Raw genomic sequence first — 19,846 nt, 5'->3', positions numbered from 1 at the left:
GAGACAATCCCTCTGACTTTTCCTTCCTACATCCAATTACTGTTCTCCATCCCTAATCAAAACCATCTGCTAAGTTGTAGGATTTATAATGTTCCAAACTAAGGAATCACATACTCCTAGGAGATTTTGAGAGCATTTGATCATCAAATCCCAAATTCTGTCCCCCATTTTATTATCTACAATCTTTTAAAGAATTTCTTTATTAGTTACTTGTTCAATTTCACACTGTAAAATTTGCCTCTTGACTCCATGTTCTTATCCCACAAGGTTCCATCATGTCTCCCTATGGACGCACCACAAAGAGAGAACCCAAGCCAGTCCGACCCTCCTTATATGCACCTATGCAAGCAGCCTGTTGAGCCAACCAGCCTCAGAAGGACGAGAGGATGAGCTACCAGCAGGTCCCTCCCAAGGACTCCTACCCTCCACCAGGCAAAAACTGCTCTCTATTTTATCTAATTATCAATGAATTTTGTTATGCTTTCTTGGATTTCACTGTATGGTGGTGAGATGAAGATGGTATGAAGATGATTGGGATCTGTTGGTTGGTTTGGTTGCAGGATACTCACAACCATACCCACCTCCACCTCCACCAGGCAAAGACTACTCTCCTTTTTATCTAATTATCAATGAATCTTATTATGCTTTCTTGAATTTTCTTGGATTTCACCAAAATCGTGGTGAGATGAAGATGGTATGAAGATGATTGGGATCCATTGTTTGGTTTGGTTGTAGGATACTCACAACCATACCCACCTCCACCACCATATGGATCTCAACCTTATCCACGACCTCCACCACCCCAAGGAGTCTACCCTCCCCCACCGCAAGGGCCCTATCCCCCACCGGGGTACCAGGGCTACTTCCATGATGGGTATCCTCCTCCGCCTCCACCTCCGCCTCCTCCATCTCGACCCTACTACCACAGCCATGACGATGATGCTTCCTGCTTCTCCTTCATACGTGGATGGTATGCATCTCATCTTGCGGTTGTCCCCTTGGCCTCTTGTTTTGTTTTCTTTTTGATTTCTAATGATTCAGTCACTGGCTTTTATATGTGGATTTATTTAGTTTATGTTCTTATTCTTATCTGTTATCTTTTGCGTCCTTGGCGCTTTAGTTATTGTGGATCGACGGAGAAGTGGGATCTATTTAGTTGACTCCATCTATGTACTTACTTTGTTATGTTTATAAATGATTTATTTATTTTCCCCCTTTGTTGCTGCTGGTTGTATATAAATTATGATCTTTGATTTGGCATCGTCAGTTAGATCTGGTATGACCACTACTTTTTTTTTTTTTTTTTGAGAAATGGAATATTTGATTATGTTAGTTGATTACTTTTGTTCTAGATGTGGATGATGTTCGTTTTCTTGCCCCTGTGATGCTCTATGCATAAGGTTCTGTTCTTATTCTCTGATAACTGTTAGGTCACAGATGTTGCATAAAAGAATGGCGGAATTGTGTTTGATGATTGTCAAATAAATATTTTCATTGGTTATCATATACTGATTTGAGAAATTTTGATTTCTGTATCTCCCAGACTGGACCATGCCATATTTTGATGCCAAAATTGTGATTTCTCCCTTGAATCAATTGGATTGTTTTGTCATCTATGATCAATTAAATCAGTGTCGAGATAACCAAAACAACATAGTTCATGTTTTAATTTAGGGTGTCCCTCATTGATGATGTGTTCATTCTACTGTCACTTACGGCTTGATAATAAGTAAACTCAGACTGATTGAAAGTTTGAATTTTTTGGTGAAGTTAAAAGGGTGGACTTTAAAGTAAGGACAGAAAACTACCAGTCCATTGTGACCAATTTTCAGAGTTATCTTTCTGATGAGACATGGGCAATCTTCTGCAACACATTGTACTGGATAATCCCATGATTCATTTTTTCCCATCCTTCCTAAGTTAAACTGCTTGAAATAACTCAAAAAGACCATGGAGAAAAAGGTCCCCACCCCCCAACCAAATAAAAAAAAAAGGATATTGCATAGTTTGGAAATTTATTATGCAGAACAGATATCAAGATATAGTTTCAATAGATAACTGAACATGTTCATATTTTCTATGTCTCCTTCAAAGAAGAATCCATGATTCCTTATGGTTGTATGCCTTTACACGTTTTTTGGGGGGTGGGGGAATAACAATTATATGCTCTTTACCATGGCAAAGAACCCTTGTCAACTTTGAGTTGATATTTTTGTTCACAGTAAATGTCATCATTGTTCCATTTTAGCATATTCTATCAGTTGTTATAGTATCATCAAAATCTGCATGGCTAAATGGTTGCTGAGTGCTTTGGATGCCCAAATATGCTAAACAAGGGTACTATTCTGGAACAGCTGATCATACAGTATAGGTTCACTAGGAGTTTGGATCATTTAATTGAAGTGGGAATCATGAACCCTATCTACAAACTTAGTTACCATGATCAATTACAAAATATTAAATTTATGACATACTGATTAATTAAGGGCTAAAAGATATTCCACTTCCTAATCTCTTTAGTTTTACCCATTTTTCAATCCCCAACGATTCACTACTAGTTATTTCCATTTGGTCATATGGTGTTCACCATTGCAAAATGGCATAATGGGGCAGTAAAATAGAACCTAAATTTAGTAAAGTAACATCTGCAGCTCGTAACAGTCAAGACATTTTGCAGAATACTAGAGGACATGAGCAGTACAGGAACTAGCAAGAAATGCAGATATTATAACTTGTCTTAGTAGAAAGATGACTTAGTCTCATCCATTTCCTGTCGAAATGAGCAAAGCAAGAAGCATTTGGTTCTTAAATGATCAAATGTGATATGTATTGCCGCCAAGCACTTCCACAAATTTATCTTGGGGTCTGTTTTCAAGATCGGAATACATTTCTTGCTTGAACCATCCTGTTGAAAGTAACAGTTACTATGATTAACAGTGTTTGACCCTGTGTGAATAGAATCTACTTTAGCCTTCTTCATGTCGAAGAGTACGATCTCCTTTTCTCCATCAATAAGCAGCTGCAGGCCCATTGGGCATTGAGCTAGACTTCCGAGATACTGAATTTCACTTCATACTCTTGTTATCGTCATCCTTCTAGCCCTGTCAAACAAATAAGCTGTGGAGTACCTGGACTTGGGCTCAATATTCAGCTGATCTCGGTTTTCTTGATTAGTTAACAAGTTAAACGAGCTGAACATGAGCTAGGTTCAGCTGGCTCATCTTTAGCTTGATATATGTTGAATTATAAATATATAATATTACTTAAAAATATACAGAAATAGAATATTTTTATGTGTTTATATTTACTTTTCAAGCCACTAATTAGTTTTTATTTAATCTAGAAGTATGCACGCTGTAAGATCTTAAATCTAGAGACTCTTATATCTTCTTCATTCAACATTGTAGCTGTTAAGTCTACTGGAACATGTCATTGGACAAATGGGATGGAACAAGTCTTAAAAAGAAAACTGTAGCCTTTCAAGTCTTTGGTTCTCTCCCATTTGCTGCCCCAGCCAGCAGCCTCTGTTCATTGTCCTCTCAAGGGCTTCACAATGAGCAACATGGCATCCAATTCCATATGTTTAACACTGGATCACATCTCCCAAAGGAGCTTACTACAATTGTCCTATGGCTACTGATGACTGACTACACCAAATTCACCCTCTGTTCTCTCCTTTACCTCCCTACAACCCTGGATACACCATCCCCCTTGGTTGTGGTGGAGCTGAATCTCCTTCTCTAGTGTTTCCTCTATCCCTCCCACCATCAGGCAGCACCTTGTGTCTTCCATCCTCACATGTTTGAAATTGGATCCAGCTACCCCTGAGCTATTTTCTCCTTTCTCCTCTCCTAAACCCCCCTGTTTCATTCTCACTCTCCCAAACCTTGTGTCTGCCAACCAGTGCAAACTACCCCAACCTAAGATTGTCAAAATGCCTTGGCAATCCTAGGTGGTAACTCCTTAGATGCCTAGGCAGAACACCTAGTAGCATGGCTGGTGTTTGGAGTTAAAAAAATTCCCCAAGTTTGATAAAATTAACATAGTAACCTTGTACAGTCAAATGATCACAAATATAATAGCCCTAACCTCTGATGTTCCGCCCTTTCTCTTGTTTGCTCCCCTTGACACTCTTGTCTTGCACCCTCGCAATGGAGAGCAGGATTTATGGTTAAGAGAGGGCCTTTTGTTGAATGGTTATCAGTATGCATACGAGAGGAAACCTAAGTTTTTAAAGTGCTCTTATAAATAAAACTTATTAATATACCCTGATTTACTAGATAATTAGTACACTTCATATCATACATATGGAAGATGATTGAAATTTAAAGTGTTCAATTTTATTAGATACTAGGATGGAGCACATGCTCCACACATGAAGGAAGAAAGTGAATAGGAGAAATTGTTGAGGCTATGTATCCATTTTGTGTCATTTAGGGAGCACTATGAATGCCTTGAAGTCCAACACATTGATGGACTCTATGTAAGGTCTCGAAATCTAGCATGCTTGTTAGACTCGAGGTTCCGATTACATATAATGTATAGAGAGCGAGAAGTATCTACATAGTAACAGAGTGACTAATAAGTGGCCAGGTGCTTGCGTAGGCATCAACCAACAGACTCAGGCAACTATCCCTCCTAACTGCCTGGAATGTATCAGGTCCCTAGGTGGTGGGACTGCTCAAGCGCCTAGACACTCAAGTGGTTGCCAATGACAACCTTGCCTTGACCTTGGCTTTTCCCATCAAAATCCCATTGTCCACCCAAAAACAAAATTTAGCTGGAGCTGGCTCATCATAAAATGATTAGAGCTTGAGCTAGTTCTTCTAAAATTGAGCTGATCTAATTTACTATTGAGCCAGATCAGAGCTTAAGCCCACTTTTTCTGGCTCATTTATACTATTACATGCTTTGAAGTAAAGGATGTGCGACATATTTAAACTGCATTATCAACTCCCATAGTCTGTAGCTTATTGGAGTAGATTCAGAGGGTTGTCAACTCCCAAAGTTTATCACTTGTTCATGTTGATTTAGAGGGTACAAATCGACATCAAATTTTACTTAACAACTCAAGTAGATGTAAATTTTCCTTAGGGTTGCCATGCGATTGGTAAAATGTAATGAAGTATTGGTAGACAGGAGGGGGAATGAATGAAATGTAATTGGTTTAGACTTCATGAAAAAGAAGATGATATTTTGAGTCCAGTAAGCAAATGGTAAATATGTTGCTCCCCACACTATAAGGGAGCATCATCTAAATCTATAGCCAAGCTATACAAACCCTAAAAAGATGTAGATCAATATATACTCTTGATACAATCAAAATGGTTGCTTTCATAACTGAAACTACACGTTAGGTTAACTCCTTGAACAAGAAGTCAACCGTTCGAAGTTAATGGACTATCTAAATTTTAGACCCAAACCATTAAATATGATCTACACTACGAACATGCTGGGAAACAAAATTCGTGTGTTTTGCTAATCTCTAGTCCAATCATCATGTGCCAAAATGGATGGTTTTAATAGTATAATACTATATTTTACGATGATCAAATTATTAGAACTTAGTGAATTTGAATCTATACATGTTTTAAGATGTGTAGATCAAGATTTTAAATCCCGTGGGAGAAAATGCCCCGATTTCTCCATGAAATGGGAGCCTTGCTATCCCGTCTTGTCTCGACAACAGTCTCGATCATGCATCCTGGTAAATATCTTTCATTTTTCTCTATTTTTTTTTTCTTTCTTCTTTCTTTTCCTCTACCTTCTTTCCTTTCTTTTCTTTTCTTTTTCTTCTCCCTTCCCTTCTTTTTTTCATTTTCATTTTTCTTTCCTTTCGTTTTTTTCTTTTCTTCATCTATTCTTCCTTTCCTTCTTTTCTCTTTCTTCTTCTCTCTCCTGATGGATGGGTTTTGGAATCCCGAACCTATTTCGATTTCGTTTTCTCATATGAACGAGATGAGACGATTGGGACGCCCTCTGTCCCATTGGGATGAAAACCTTGGTGTAGATCATGATCCGTGAAATTGATGTTCAACTTATATGCTCAATCATGTATTTTAACCATACTAGTTAAATTGATATTATCATTTTTGTATCGACTTAATGCATATGTTTGAAACTAACAAAATTTGTAAATTTTGACTTCTAGGCATTTTTTGTAATATAGGTCGCAGTGAAAAGGTTTGGATCTTCAATTTGGATGGTCTATCATTGATTTTAAAATTGCTAATCCTTTTTACAAAGAATTAATATAAAGTGTCTTATGAAACCTATACTTCTATATGTATTTATATCCACTTGCTAGTGTCCAATGAACATCTCAAAACTACAAATTCTTGGAACTTGAATTTAGCTTCATAGCAAAAATGAACAAAGACTTGTATATTTCCACATGCATTCATGCTTGCACATAGTTGTGACAATTTAGGACCTCACCCAAAAAGGTCATATTGGAAGGTATTATTTAAGTTCCTTAGTCCTATATGAGTACCCAGGATCTACCCAATGCGTAGCCATGATGCAAGACTAAACACACAGTTGCTCGCATCCTCACATACTTATTGAATCCCTAGTGTCCACGCCATACTAAGGGTCTAAATCTAGTCAAATCCAATCACAAACACCACAATCAGCATGTGATTAGCTTTAATGGACCTGTGCTATAATATCCCCTAATCCATGTAGGCCATGGGCTGGGTCTGTGCTAATATCATTTGTCACAAACTAAGATCTCATCCAAATAGGTTAGTCAAAAGGAATTAGTTAGATTCCTTGGTCTTATATAAATAACCAAGATCTACCTACTGTATAGCCGTGATGTGGGACTAGACATACACTCACATGGGTCCTATATAAGTACCCAGTGCATTGCCATGATGTGGGACTAAACACATGTTTGCATGAGTCCTCACAATAGTCATTCATGTGCACACACAATGCATATATCATTGGAGTCTAGATAATTGCATATTCTTGGTTACCTAAAATACCAAGACTTGGAAATTCTCTGAACATTAGCCAGCCCTGGCTACTCCAAGAGAATTCTCTGATCATGTATCTTCCTCAATCAGCTAGTCAATTAGCTGGTTGCCTCGCTTAGTATAGAGGATGTGACAGAAGCAGTTATAAGCAGCAGTTCCTTGTTGACCCTGTATACTCTGCAGTGATAGTCTCTTTCAACCAACCGACTGTCCTAAGGCCATGAAGCTCCACGTGTTGATTAACTGGACTGTCCTTAGGGTGTCCAGATCCTCAATAGATTGATTACTCGGTGGGCAAAGTGAGCTTGATTAATCAGTGGCTTCAGTGTGAGGACTCATGGCGAAATCGCCTAGCTACAGTATGATGTCAGAGTAATAGCCTTATGGTGAAGTAACTCAGGATTTGTGGCACCAAGCTTACTTTTAGTTGCTTCAAATAGTATCCAGTATGAGCTATTATTATGGTGTACCAAACTTTATTGAAGGGATTGTGGAGTTGGAGTTGGTGTCTTCTAGGCTAAGTTGTCAAGATACAGGAGCCATATTCTTGATTGGGATAAACTAAATATTAGGGCCCATGCCTTGCCCCATGGATAAAACAGGGAGCCTTGATTTGAAATGAGCTTTGAGATAAATTAATGTGCTGGAGAGCAGGCAGGATACTGCTCTTAGGCAAAAAAGTAACTATGGCTGTACTTTTTATCCAACCAAAGCTTTCATTATCCTTCTTTGTGACCCTTGTGAGCATCTCTAGAAGAATACAAAGTCTATGGCAATTCTTAATAGCAGGTGTAATGTGGAACAAAATGCTTTGCACTTGTCAAACTAATGCAGATTTTTCTTGACCAGGAATTAGAGGGATATAGAAAGGAGGAAAATGACTAATTCAGATGAAGGAAAAGAAAGATAAAGAAAGGAGAAAAGCCTAGCTTCCCTATTGGGAAAGTTCACCCAAATTTATTGAATATCCTCAAAAGATCTGATTCTCATATTGGATGGGTCTAGCCAAATTTATTTGATATCCTGTATGAATTCGAACTCCTGTGGAGTTAGATTAAGACTTTATAGTATATCTGTTCATGTTGTAAGAAGGTTCTAAGTCGAGTATTTAGCAAGACTTCAGGATTTTCTTTGGTTCTTTTGTGCTGTAGTAGAATGCCCTCATCAAACAGACTCATTTCTCTCCAAGTGAAAGGCCACCTTAAGTGGCCAAGCTATATGTTCTTTATTTGCATTGTGTTAGGCTATAGGACTACTGACGTGGGAGCAACCAGATTCAAACATAAATAGTGTGACCTATACTGATCACTTCAGTTGTGCTTTTTTGAAGAGGATACACGTGCTTCTTCCTCCTATGGTTATGGTTCTTTCTCTTGCATTGTTGCTGCTAACTTGCAATTTATTTGCAGTTAAATTATTTTTTCCCTTCTAGTTAGAATTAATATTCTTTCATTCGTCTTGGAAAAGGCACCAAAAGACTTTGATAAATTCCTACTCTCCTCTAACTTTCTATATGTTTTACTCGTGTATTTAATCCTTCATCACTTAGTTCAAAACATCCAGCTAAATGTAACAATAAATTATTCCTGAAACTTATATCCCAAAATCCTGTATCATAATTTCTAGCTTCTATCTACTCCTATCCTATGTCATACAATCAATATTTTTTCAAATTTTAATTTTGTTTACATGGCAAATGCCAGTTATGAAATCCTTGGAGAAAAGGACAAGACAGATGTCGCACATTCTATTGTTAAAAGCATTGCATGACACTTGTCTTTGTGTGTATCCTCTACACACACACACACACACATAAGCTGAATACGATTTACCCTTAATTTGGTTTATTTTTTTAGTGTTTCTTCTGCTGCATCCAAGTTCTAGTAAGACACTGAATCCTGTAGAACAGTTGCTCCTCACACTACAAGAAATTTGATTTTTTGCGACGAAATTTTTTCGTCGCTAAAAATCTTATTTTCGTCGCTAATAGTATTTGCGACGAAATATATCGTCGCTAAAAATTTGTAGAGAAAGCCTCATAGCAAAAGACCTTAGCGACGAAAATATTTTATTTCGTCGCAAAAAATAGTAAACCCAGACGACGAAGTTATGTACTGTATTAGCGACGAAAATATTTTGTCGCAAGAGCTTAAATTTTCGTCGCTAAAATTGCAACGAAAAAAAATTTCGTCGCTAAATATTTTGATTAAAAAATTTTTTTTTCTTATTTTTTGCGACGAAAATTAATTTCATTGCAAAACTTAGCGACGGATTTCGTCGCAAAATAATTTGTCGCAAAAATTTCGTCGCAAAAATTGCGACGAAAAAAAATATTCATCGCTATAATTGCGACGAAAGAAAATTTCGTCGCTATAATAGCAACGAAATAAAATTTTCGTCGCTAAAAGGGCGACAAAATAAAAAAATTTCGTCGCTATAATTGCGACGAAATAATAATTTCGTCGCTATAATTGCAACGAAATAAAAATTTCATCGCAAAAAGTTTAAATTTTTAGCGACGAAACTTTTTTTCGTCGCAAAAATAGCAACGAAATAATTTCGTCGCAAAAATTGCGACGAAAAAAAAATTTTGTCGCTATAATGGAGACGAAATAATAATTTCGTCGCTATAAGGACGACGAAATAAAAATATTCGTCGGCATAATTGCGACGAAATAAAAATTTCGTCGCAAAAGTTATATTTTTAGCGACGAAACTAAGAATTTCGTCGCAAAAATAGCAACGAAATAAAAAATTTCGTCGCAATGAATAATAAATGTTTTACTTTTTTGGGTTCACAATTTTTTTTGCGACGAAATTAATATTTCGTCGCTAAAATAAATTTTGGATAAAAAATAAAATTTTTATTAATTTTTCAAAAAAATCTGCTCAAATACAAATTATCTGATCAAACATATTTTAAATAAACAGTATGTTAACACAATAAAAATATTCTAAGTCAAAAGACCAATTTCAAATAACAAAAAGTTTCATAACCATCTTTGTCATATACAAAAATATAAGTCCATACACCATTTTAAATTTAAAATAAGTACAAACTAAGTATGATCTGACTCATTGGCCTCGTTCCCTCCTCCAGACGTCGATCCCTGACCCGGTACGTGTCGCGATGGTGGTGCAGAGGCGGCATCATGTGACTGTAGAGGTGCTAACTCAAAAGCATCAATACCGAGCCGTCCCGCCACCGCAGCTACGATCCTCTCGAGCGTCTGACTACGATTCATCCAGTAACTAATCTGATCTTGCATCATGCTCATGGATGTCCTAACTGCCTCTGGCACCGATGCATCATCAGACCGGCCGGATGACGAACTGCGTGATTTTTTGGACCGCATGCTATGACCAGATCCTAGCTGCCGCCCGAGGACGGTATCCAAAATCGTATCATCTGTCATCAAACAAACCTGCTGCGATCCAGTATCACCATCAGATCCCACCTCCCTCGTCGCCTGCTCTCTCAATTCTAACATTTTTTCCTTCACAATAAACCAAATAAAATCATAAATTTTTTTCAAACTCTTTAAAAGTATTCAAAATGTAGAGTAATGATATTTACATGACGCTGCCTCGCCTCCTCGGTCACGAACTCGCCACTCTTGTTTTGATAGAATTTAGCATAGGCGTCGACTCCGGATAGTCCCTGTTCAAACAAAAAAAAAGAAAAAAAAGATATAAAAATAATATAAATATTTAATAGAATCAATCTTGCGTGTGAAAAAAAATAACGTACCATCCTCTTCATTCCCTGTGCAAAAGAGGCACTTCCTTGCGTGTGAATAGAATCAATCTTGCTCCTATTCACCTTATTCGCCTCCGATCGTCGCTACAAAATACATACAATTATAACCAATAAAGGACATAACATAATTAAAAAAATTTGGAACACTAGACATACCTGAAATGCCTCACTTCCAAAATGCTCACATAACCACCGCCAATCGTTACTAGACCCAGCCCAATTTCTGTATGGCTGGGTCACAGGATCAATCCCCTTCGCCTGCAGCTCATTGCAGTATTTATGAAGCCTACATCGCCGATCTCTGTATCTATTTGCAGCCATTTTGAGAATACATTCCGTCACTTATTCGTCAGTGCAATCCTCGAAGTCAATATTATCCTACACAGTAATCATACCAAAAGGCAAATACATGAAATTATTCATATAATAAAAAATTTATTTATATAACCAAAAATAATATGGATCATGTAATGATATGCAAGACATCCAAATTTAATTCTTACCCTGATGTGAGAGACTAGAGCATCACGGTATCGAGGAGCTACATGCTTGAAACTTTCAGCAGCTCACGGAAAATGATTCCACATATACAAACTGATCTCATTTGCGACGATACTAGCCTCTGTGCCAACCGGATGATCTCGAAATATATGTACCTTCGATTTTTCATTGTGTGTATGCACATATTTTTCCAAAACAAGACCCCTACTAGGACCACGCACTGCACGTCGATGCTGTGTTCCTACATGTAAAAATTGATGAAATGAACATATATCATGTATCACTAAATGCATATAACAAAAAAATATATATGGTTTATAAATTGATAGAGATGTACCTGTAAGGGGATGATGCTGCGGTACCATGGCCTCCGGCTGGGCAAGCTCTGGCTGAGCACTAGGCGGCTCTGTGGATTCGGGCAACTGAGTCTCATCTAAATCCTCTGACTCATCATGCAAAATGCTAAAGTGAGGATGTGTATCATCAAGCGGAGCCTGCTGCCTACCCCGTGAATGTCTATGTCCAGGACCAGTCATGATGCTGCAATGATTAAAATAATTTAAATCAGTAAGTAATCAAAAAAACTCAAGTATTACATGATATAATAAAAAAAAAATAAATTGAATTACTTATATTAATTATTGTTCTCAGATTCTGAACTCGTGTCCATATATTCATCTTCGACGGGAGTCATAGAAGACTTCGACCCTGAAGTACTATCATCATTGTCGTTAACGAAGTCATTATTGGATCGTGCTCGTGTCCGTGCCCTTATGGACGATCCAACAACAGAAACATCCTCAGGTTCATAGTCGTCTCTTTGTAATTGTCCTATGTCAATCGTATCATCTGGCACTAATATGTTATCTGGTGCTTGCATTTGATATGCTTCATTTTCAATAATTGCACAGACTTCATTCTCAAGATGTTCATCGTTCGGGCATGTGAAAAGTGCAGGATCAAACAAATGCCTATGCTGAGCCCTTATTGCAACTCGCCAAGGCTCTTTCATTTTGTTATCATCAATATACCACACTAGTCTTGCTTGCTTTGCAAAAATATAAGGATCACTTTCATACCATACATGACCAGTGTGGACACTGACGAGTTGAGGATCTATAACAATTGGCCTGTGTCGTCCTAAGTCATACCATCGACACTTGAATAACACAATCCGTCGAAGACCACTATATCTCAACTCTATAACCTCATGCAGAACACCAAAAAAAATTATTATTTCACCCTTGTGCTCGCCCTCCACGCTTATTCCACAATTCTGTGTGGTTCGATCACGATCGTGATCTTCCGTTAAGAATCGCACACCATTGACTATGCATGCTGAATATACTGATACACGTCTGTCAGATTTTCGTGCAAGTGCAGCTAAGTCATTACTGATACAGTTAGGATTGTCTATACGTAGCTGAGCTATCTACAATTAAAAGAACAATAAGCAGGTTAAATTTGACAAAATAAATACTATATAAACAAACTTTTAATCATGGATGAACATGAACATAACTTACCCGTTCGTCAAACCATGATGCGAATTGATTCCTATGTCGTGCCGCTGCTAATGTAGGATTACTTCTTCTGAGCTCACTTTCGTGTTCTCTGAAGTGATACAGTAATACCATGTATATTTTAATTTAGAGTCCACGTGCATTCATTGATATATCAACAAATAAAAATTAAATGTATATACTCACATCATGTAGGCTTCTACCTCCTCGCAATTGTTTAGCACATACCAATGCATGTCATCCGTTTCTTGTGGTGTCAACATTCGAAAATCTTTTTTACCATATGGTCGGGCAACATTGGAGAACACGGACAATCCATCGGTCAGAATCTCGTCAACATCAATATTCCGCTGTGGCCTTGTAAATTTGGTCTCCACTCGTCGAAGGTACATAGAGCAGAACGTCAGACATTCATTCATAACATGTGCCTCTGCTATTGAACCTTCAGGCCGTGCTTTGTTAGTGACGGCACTCTTGTATTCACGCATCTCCCTATTCAATAAATTATCAATTGATATCACATATAATAAGAATACAATAATGAATAATAAATATTACAATATCATGCAATTACCTTTCAATTGGGTACATCCATCTTGTATGTACTGGCCCACCCAATCTAGCCTCATGTGGAAGATGAACAGAAAGATGCACCATGATATCAAAGAAGGCGGGAGGAATATCATCTCGAGCTTACAGAGAGTAATGATAATCTTCTTCTCCAATATGTCGATCTGACTTCGTCTCAATGTCTTCGCACATAAGTCTCGAAAATAAGTTCCCAGATCAAGTAACGCATCACACACATTATCCGGCAACAATCCGCGCAAACCAACTGGGAGCACATGCTGTAGAAGTACATGACAATCATGACTTTTCATCCCGACGATCTTCCCATCTTTCGACTTGATGCACCGTTTCAAGTTTGAGGCGTATCCATCAGGAAACCTCACTGATCTCAAATATGAAAGAAATTGATTTCTCTCTCTTCGATTCAGTGTATAACATGCCAATGGCTTCACCAGCCTATCCCCTCGTCGAATCAAATGTAATTCCTTTCTAATCCGCATATCCTCTAAGTCAAGACGAGCCTTCACGGTATCTTTTGTTCTTCCTTCGATATTGAGAATGGTATAAAATACATTATCAAATATATTCTTTTCAATATGCATGACGTCAAGATTATGTCGAAGAAGAAGCGTTTTTCAATATGGAAGATCAAACAACTTGCTCTTTTTTCTCCAATTTCCGATACTTGTTCGCACCCCTGCTTGGCTGGCCAGACCCTTACCAAATATGACATCCTGTGGGTTTGGTAACTGATTTAAAATATTGTCCGTAGATCAGAATCTTGGCTGCGCACGTCGTTCATGCTTGCCATTGAACTTAAGACTTCTCCTCCATCTATGATCATCTGGCAAGAAACGTCGATGGCCGGTAAAACAAATCTTTCCGCGAATACGGTCCGATGTAATATCATCGTTACAAGTTGGGCATGCTTTATACCCTTTTGTACACCATCCAGAAATATCGCCATATGCAGGAAAATCGTTAACTGTCCAAAGCAATGCTGCATGCATACGAAAGATGCCTCCTACAACATGATCATATGTTTCGCATCCTTCTTCCCACAAATATTGTAACTCTTCGATCAATGGCTCTAAAAATATGCCTATGTCTCTTCCAGGGGCACGGGGACCCGGGATCAACAAGGCCAATAGATTAAAAGGTGATTTCATGCACTTCCATGGTGGTAAATTATAAGGAAATACCATAACAGGCCACATACTATAAGCAGTACTAAGATTACCATATGGATTAAATCCGTCTGTTGCCAACCCTAGCCTGAATTTCGTGAATCAGCTGCAAACCATGGATGTTCACGATCAAAATGTTTCCATGCATCTCCATCTGATGGATGTCTCATGACATCATCGTCCATATTATTTACCTCCTTATGCCACCGCATGTTACAAGCAGTATGCCTCGACATGAACAATCGACGCAATCGTGATGTAATCGGAAAGTACCGCAGAATCTTGCATGGTATTTTCTTTTTCTTCTTATCCTTACTACGACTTTCTTTCCATCTGCTTGAATGACAAATTGGACATGCTTGTAGATCTTGTTTATCCTTCCGAAATAGAACACAATCATTCGGACATGCATGTATCTTTTCACAGCGTAGGCCCAAGTCATCGACTCTCAAACCGAGTCCTTTCAATAATTTTTTGGCTTCATAATGACTTGACGGAAGTAACTCTCCCTCTGGCAGTAAGTCCTTCAAAAATTTGAGCAACCAATTAAACGAGTTGTTTGACCACTTACCAAGTGTCTTCATGTGTAATAACTTTATTACGGCGGACAACAGAGAGTACTTCTTACAACCAGGATAAACATCACTTTGTGCATCTCTTAATAGACGCTCGAATCTATGATTTATAGATATATTAATGTCCTCTTCAGCTTCTTGTCTCGGAATGGAATGCTGATGTTCTGCTCTCGCTTCTACATTTACTTCAAATAATTCCGGATGAAGATCCTCTAAAATTTCTCTATCTTCTTCACCAAGTGTTTGTCTTTCACGACTGCATGATCCACCGACTGACGACGGATTTATGGGACTCCTGGACAACATGTTCGAGCTAGTCGGCAAATCTTCACCATGACAAGTCCATCTCTTGTAAGTCACATCTATACTGTGTTCGTATAAATGATTCTGAATGTCCGATAAGGTACACCAAAATAAATTCCTACATCGACGACATGGACAACGAGCTTTCCCATCTTCTCTAGTATGATTGGACGCCACATTCATAAAAGTCGTCACACCCGTAATATACTCGGGACAGAACTTATCACGCAAAGACATCCAACCACGATCCATACCTACATATTTATGATGCAAACTATACAATCAATTTTATGTAATAATAGTTGACTAACGCCTTATATCTCCTACCTATAGGGTGATGGTCCTATTCCATTCAGGAACGTAAGAATTTAATATTGCAATACATGTCTTGTATACCAAAAAAATTTCGGCAGCATTTCGACGCAGTTCTCCAGATACACAAGCATTAAAATTGTGCTATGTATCCAGAGAACATGATCGAAAATACCGACAAAACTCTGCGATATACAAGCACATGTGTTGCAATATTAAATTCATTCACGTGCCCAAACTGTCCACGAGGACAATTCGAGAATAGTGTGTAAAGCACCAATATTTTTTTCATAAAAAAAAATATTGGTTTTTGCACGCTATCCTCGAACGAAAATTCTAAGGCTTATAAATTTTTTATGCTACAATTAATATATTATTATTAAAAAAAAAATTTAAAAATATTTTTAAATCATGATTAAAATTAATTATATCAAACAAATAATTATATCTAACATTATATCTAATTACTAAAATAATAAATAATTATTTTTAATGACTAAAATTTATTAAAAAAAATTAAAAAAATATATAAAGTTTTGGATCACTGAAACATAGATCAGGCAAAATGATGCTAAATGTCTCAAGGCATGCTTTGAGAAAATTTCAAAGCTCTCTAAATTTAGGGTAAATTTTGATAATATTGAAATAATCTCATTTGATTTCTTCTTTTTTGTCATGTATTTCCCCTAATTAATCCCAATCCCACAAGATAAGAAGATAAACTATGAAGGATCAAAATATTTGAACAACAACAACAACAACAATAATAATAATTGAAAAAAAAAACTCAGCATTTACACTCCTAAGATCTTATAGGATTGTGATGACGTAGTGAAAATAGTTGCAAAACAAAATTTTCTTTCCTTTTCTAGAAAAATAGCGGATCTGAAAATCTTTTAATCTGAGAAAATAACAGATCAAAAAATCACATATGTCTAGATAATAAAACCAGTTCATTTAACTGGGAAATTTTAACTAATTACAGATCGATGGCAGTTTTTTTTCCAAGAAAATTTAAAAAAAAAATTGCAGAAAGGATTCTATTAGTCCTTCAAAACCCTAGATCCAGAATCGTGGAAGGGCACAAAACCTCGGAGATGATCTGGCACGATCGGAACCTGGCGGTCCGGTTCGCAGCACCGGAGGCGACGAGGAGGAACCGGAGGAACTCCTCCAGGAAGGCACCAGAGGCGGCCGCGTCCTTGGCGTCGGGAAGGGCGGCGAAGGCGGAGACGAATCGGACGGTGCGCTCGGCGGCGAGAGAGCGGCGGGCGCAGTCGAAGAGAGGGGTCAGGGCTCGGGCGAAGGAAGGGAAGAAGAGGCCGGGAGGGGCGGAGGAGCGGAGGGCGGAGAGCTCTCTCAGCTTCCGGGTGTGCACGGCGTGGGAGAGCCGGCACTCGTCCAGAACCCTCGCGATCTCGCGATCGCGCGGCGGTGGCGGCCCGGCGGCGACGCGGCGGGCGACGCGGCGGCGGCTGCGGCGGCCCTACGAAAACAAAAAAAAAAACACAGACTGAGAAAGGGAGGGAGAGGCCAGAGAAGAGGGATTGGAGGGAGGCGGGAGAGAGGGTGGCGAGGCGGGAGGGAGATGGCCGGCAAGCTGGGAGGTGGGCTCGATCAGCGACGGGGGGCGGGCTCGAGCGGCGACGGTGGCGGGGAGGGAGGGCTCGACGGCGGTGGGGAGGGAGAGAGAGAGACGATGGTGGCGGGGAGGGAGAGGACTTACCGGGAAGACGACCGGCGACCGGGGAACGATGACTGTCGCCGGAGATCGGGGAGGGAGAAAATTTGGATGACCGCGGCGGAGATCGGGCCGGGAGGGAGATCAAACGGTTTTTTCAATTAGGGCAGAATACCTTCGGTTTTATTTTTAATTAAAACATATTTAGCGACGAAATAAATTCGTTGCTAAAAATAAATTTTCTGTCGCCAAAAAATTTGATTTTTTGCAACAAAAATATTTTCGTCGCAAATGATTAATTTTTGGCAACGAAAATTTAATTTCGTCGCAAATGATCGGGAAATCAAGTTTCTCGCAACGAAACAAATATTTCGTCGCTAAAAATTAAATTTTTGGCGACGTAATTATTTTCGTCGCAAAAAAAATTTAGCAACGAAAAATTTTTCCGTCGCCAAAAAAAAAATTTTTTTGCGATGAAAAAACTTTCGTTGCTAAAAATCAATTCTAGCAACGAAATTTAAATTTTCGTCGCAAAATATTCAAAAATTTTTTAATAAAATAAAATTTAGCGACGCAATAGTTTCGTCGCTAAATATAAATAAAATTGGTCGCAAAAGTCTTTTTTTTTTAGCAACGAAAAATCAATTTCGTCGTAAACAATATAATTTTTTGGTGACAAAATTTTTTTTTGTCGCAAAAAATAAATTTTTAACTACGAAAAAAAATATTTCGTCGCCAAAAAAACTATTTTTTGCAACGAAAAAAAATTTCGTCGCTAAAAATGAACTTCTAGCAACAAAAAAAAAAAATTTCGTTGCAAAAGATATAACTTTTTGCAACGCAATTTTTTTCGTCGCAAATACTAATTTTTGAGGACGAAATTTAAATTTCGTTGCAAAAATCTACTTTTTTGCGACGAAAAATATTTCGTCGCTAAAATTTCGTCGCAAAAAATCAAATTTCTTGTAGTGTCAAATTCCAAGGCCTATGCTTATTGCATCCAATGGTTTGTGTATAAATCCTTTTAGGATACAACAAGGATTTGGTTCCCATAAATATGCATCCATGTGGATGCTGAATCTACGAATACAATCTGGTGTAGGTCTTAGTACGCATAGTTCCAGCAGTGGATGCATGACTATTTCTTGTTCGAGTATGGTTTCTTCTCATTCTTTGCTCTCCTTTTTCGCCATCAATCTAGGTCAGTACTCATCCAAATCTTCATGATAGAGTACATCACCTAGCCTTATATGAGTGTGAGATGAGGTAACATCATTGACAATCTTTCAAGGTGATTCTCTCTGGAGATCTACTTGTCTAATTCCAGCAAAATCCAGATTAAATTATTTCCTATAAGGCCAACTTGATTTAGTAACTGGGGGACTTGTGTTTCATGACTATCATTCTGTTTGAACATGCAAGTTAAGGTTTGTTAAATGTTGATCCATATATTGTGATAATGATGGAAAAGGGGCTCTTCAGATACACTAGAAGCACCATTGCATCTTGTTGCCCAACTCTTTAATTATTACACATCTTAGTTGATTAAGAACTCGAACTATGCAGCGACAAGATGAAGACTGTCTACATGGTTGTTGCTGTAATGATTTATATCCACTCTTATGAGTGGCATACACTACATCCAGCAGAACCTATGCCCTCCTAAGCAAGAGGTTTACTAAACTTTTCCATGAATCTAGTATTTCTGAAAGTTGTTAGGACCATCTCAATTCCCAACCTAGAAGGTGAATAGACAAAATTACTATTGGTTTTTGATGATACGGCATCTCGCTATGTCTATTATGTGTTCTTCTTCTTCTTCTTCTTCTTCTTCTTCTTCTTCTTCTTCTTCTTCTTTAAGTTTTGTCATCATTCTAGTTTTTCCTGCTTTTCCTTCATCGAACCTTTTAATTTGCTTGCTCACTTTGCCTTCTGCTTTCCCCGTTGCAGCTTAGCTGCTCTTTGCTGCTGTTGCGTGTTGGAAGAGTGCTGCTTCTAAGAAGCCTTAATGTGTGACATGGAAATAATCTCCTTCTGCGTTGTTCTCTATAATTGCTACTGATGTTGTCTATTGCTGCTTACAGCTTAAGGTCTTTGGAGGTTGTGACACTACTCAACAGTGAATGTTTTCCTCCTATATTTCTCAGCCTTAGTCTTTGGACTCTGTATAATATAAGATCTTTGGAACTTATGTTTGTGTTGATTGTAGCTATTCATCGCATAAAAGCATGCTATGATAAATTTGAAATGCTTATAGACATTATGCTATTGATAATTCACTAGTTACTGGACTTATGTGCAAGCTGTGAATAGGCTATGTAGCAATCACATATCAACACATGGAGGCAGATGAATGCCTCTGAATCATACATCATTAATGATTGTGTTTCCTGCTCTGCTTCAGAGTTCTTAGAGAGCATACTATTAGGTAAAGAGGTCTAATTTGGTTTC

The 19,846-nt window shown here is 38.1% G+C and overlaps 2 protein-coding genes across 2 annotated transcripts; one reads left to right on the top strand and one right to left on the bottom strand.

The window, feature by feature from the left end:
• Positions 1–297: 297 nt before the first annotated feature.
• On the top strand, positions 298–19,686 carry LOC105061400 (uncharacterized). The gene is made up of 4 exons (XM_010945425.4): positions 298–432; positions 561–596; positions 736–970; positions 19,346–19,686. The coding sequence occupies exons 1-4, from the start codon at positions 387–389 to the stop codon at positions 19,392–19,394; spliced, it is 366 nt and encodes a 121-aa protein (XP_010943727.2). The 5' UTR covers positions 298–386; the 3' UTR covers positions 19,395–19,686.
• Positions 9,955–11,102, bottom strand: LOC140859744 (uncharacterized). The gene is made up of 4 exons (XM_073262201.1): positions 10,900–11,102; positions 10,735–10,827; positions 10,561–10,644; positions 9,955–10,480 (listed from the first exon to the last, which is right to left on the bottom strand). The coding sequence occupies exons 1-4, from the start codon at positions 11,062–11,064 to the stop codon at positions 10,043–10,045; spliced, it is 780 nt and encodes a 259-aa protein (XP_073118302.1). The 5' UTR covers positions 11,065–11,102; the 3' UTR covers positions 9,955–10,042.
• Positions 19,687–19,846: the final 160 nt, after the last annotated feature.

This window comes from Elaeis guineensis, chromosome 8, assembly GCF_000442705.2.
Source record: "Elaeis guineensis isolate ETL-2024a chromosome 8, EG11, whole genome shotgun sequence".
NCBI lineage: Eukaryota > Viridiplantae > Streptophyta > Magnoliopsida > Arecales > Arecaceae > Elaeis > Elaeis guineensis.
This window is presented reverse-complemented; position numbering and strand designations above follow the sequence as displayed.

Excerpts from the sequence above, each read along its gene's own strand:
- LOC140859744 (XM_073262201.1), bottom strand. The coding sequence starts at position 11,064 with ATGGCTGCAAATAGATACAGAGATCGGCGATGTAGGCTTCATAAATAC. Across the intron at positions 10,828-10,899 it reads TTGGAAGTGAGGCATTTCAG|CGACGATCGGAGGCGAATAA; the intron begins GTATGTCTAGTG and ends TGTATTTTGTAG. Across the intron at positions 10,481-10,560 it reads AGGAGGCGAGGCAGCGTCAT|GAAAAAATGTTAGAATTGAG; the intron begins GTAAATATCATT and ends TTTATTGTGAAG.
- LOC105061400 (XM_010945425.4), top strand. The coding sequence starts at position 387 with ATGAGCTACCAGCAGGTCCCTCCCAAGGACTCCTACCCTCCACCAG. Across the intron at positions 433-560 it reads GGACTCCTACCCTCCACCAG|GATACTCACAACCATACCCA; the intron begins GCAAAAACTGCT and ends GTTTGGTTGCAG. Across the intron at positions 597-735 it reads CCCACCTCCACCTCCACCAG|GATACTCACAACCATACCCA; the intron begins GCAAAGACTACT and ends GTTTGGTTGTAG.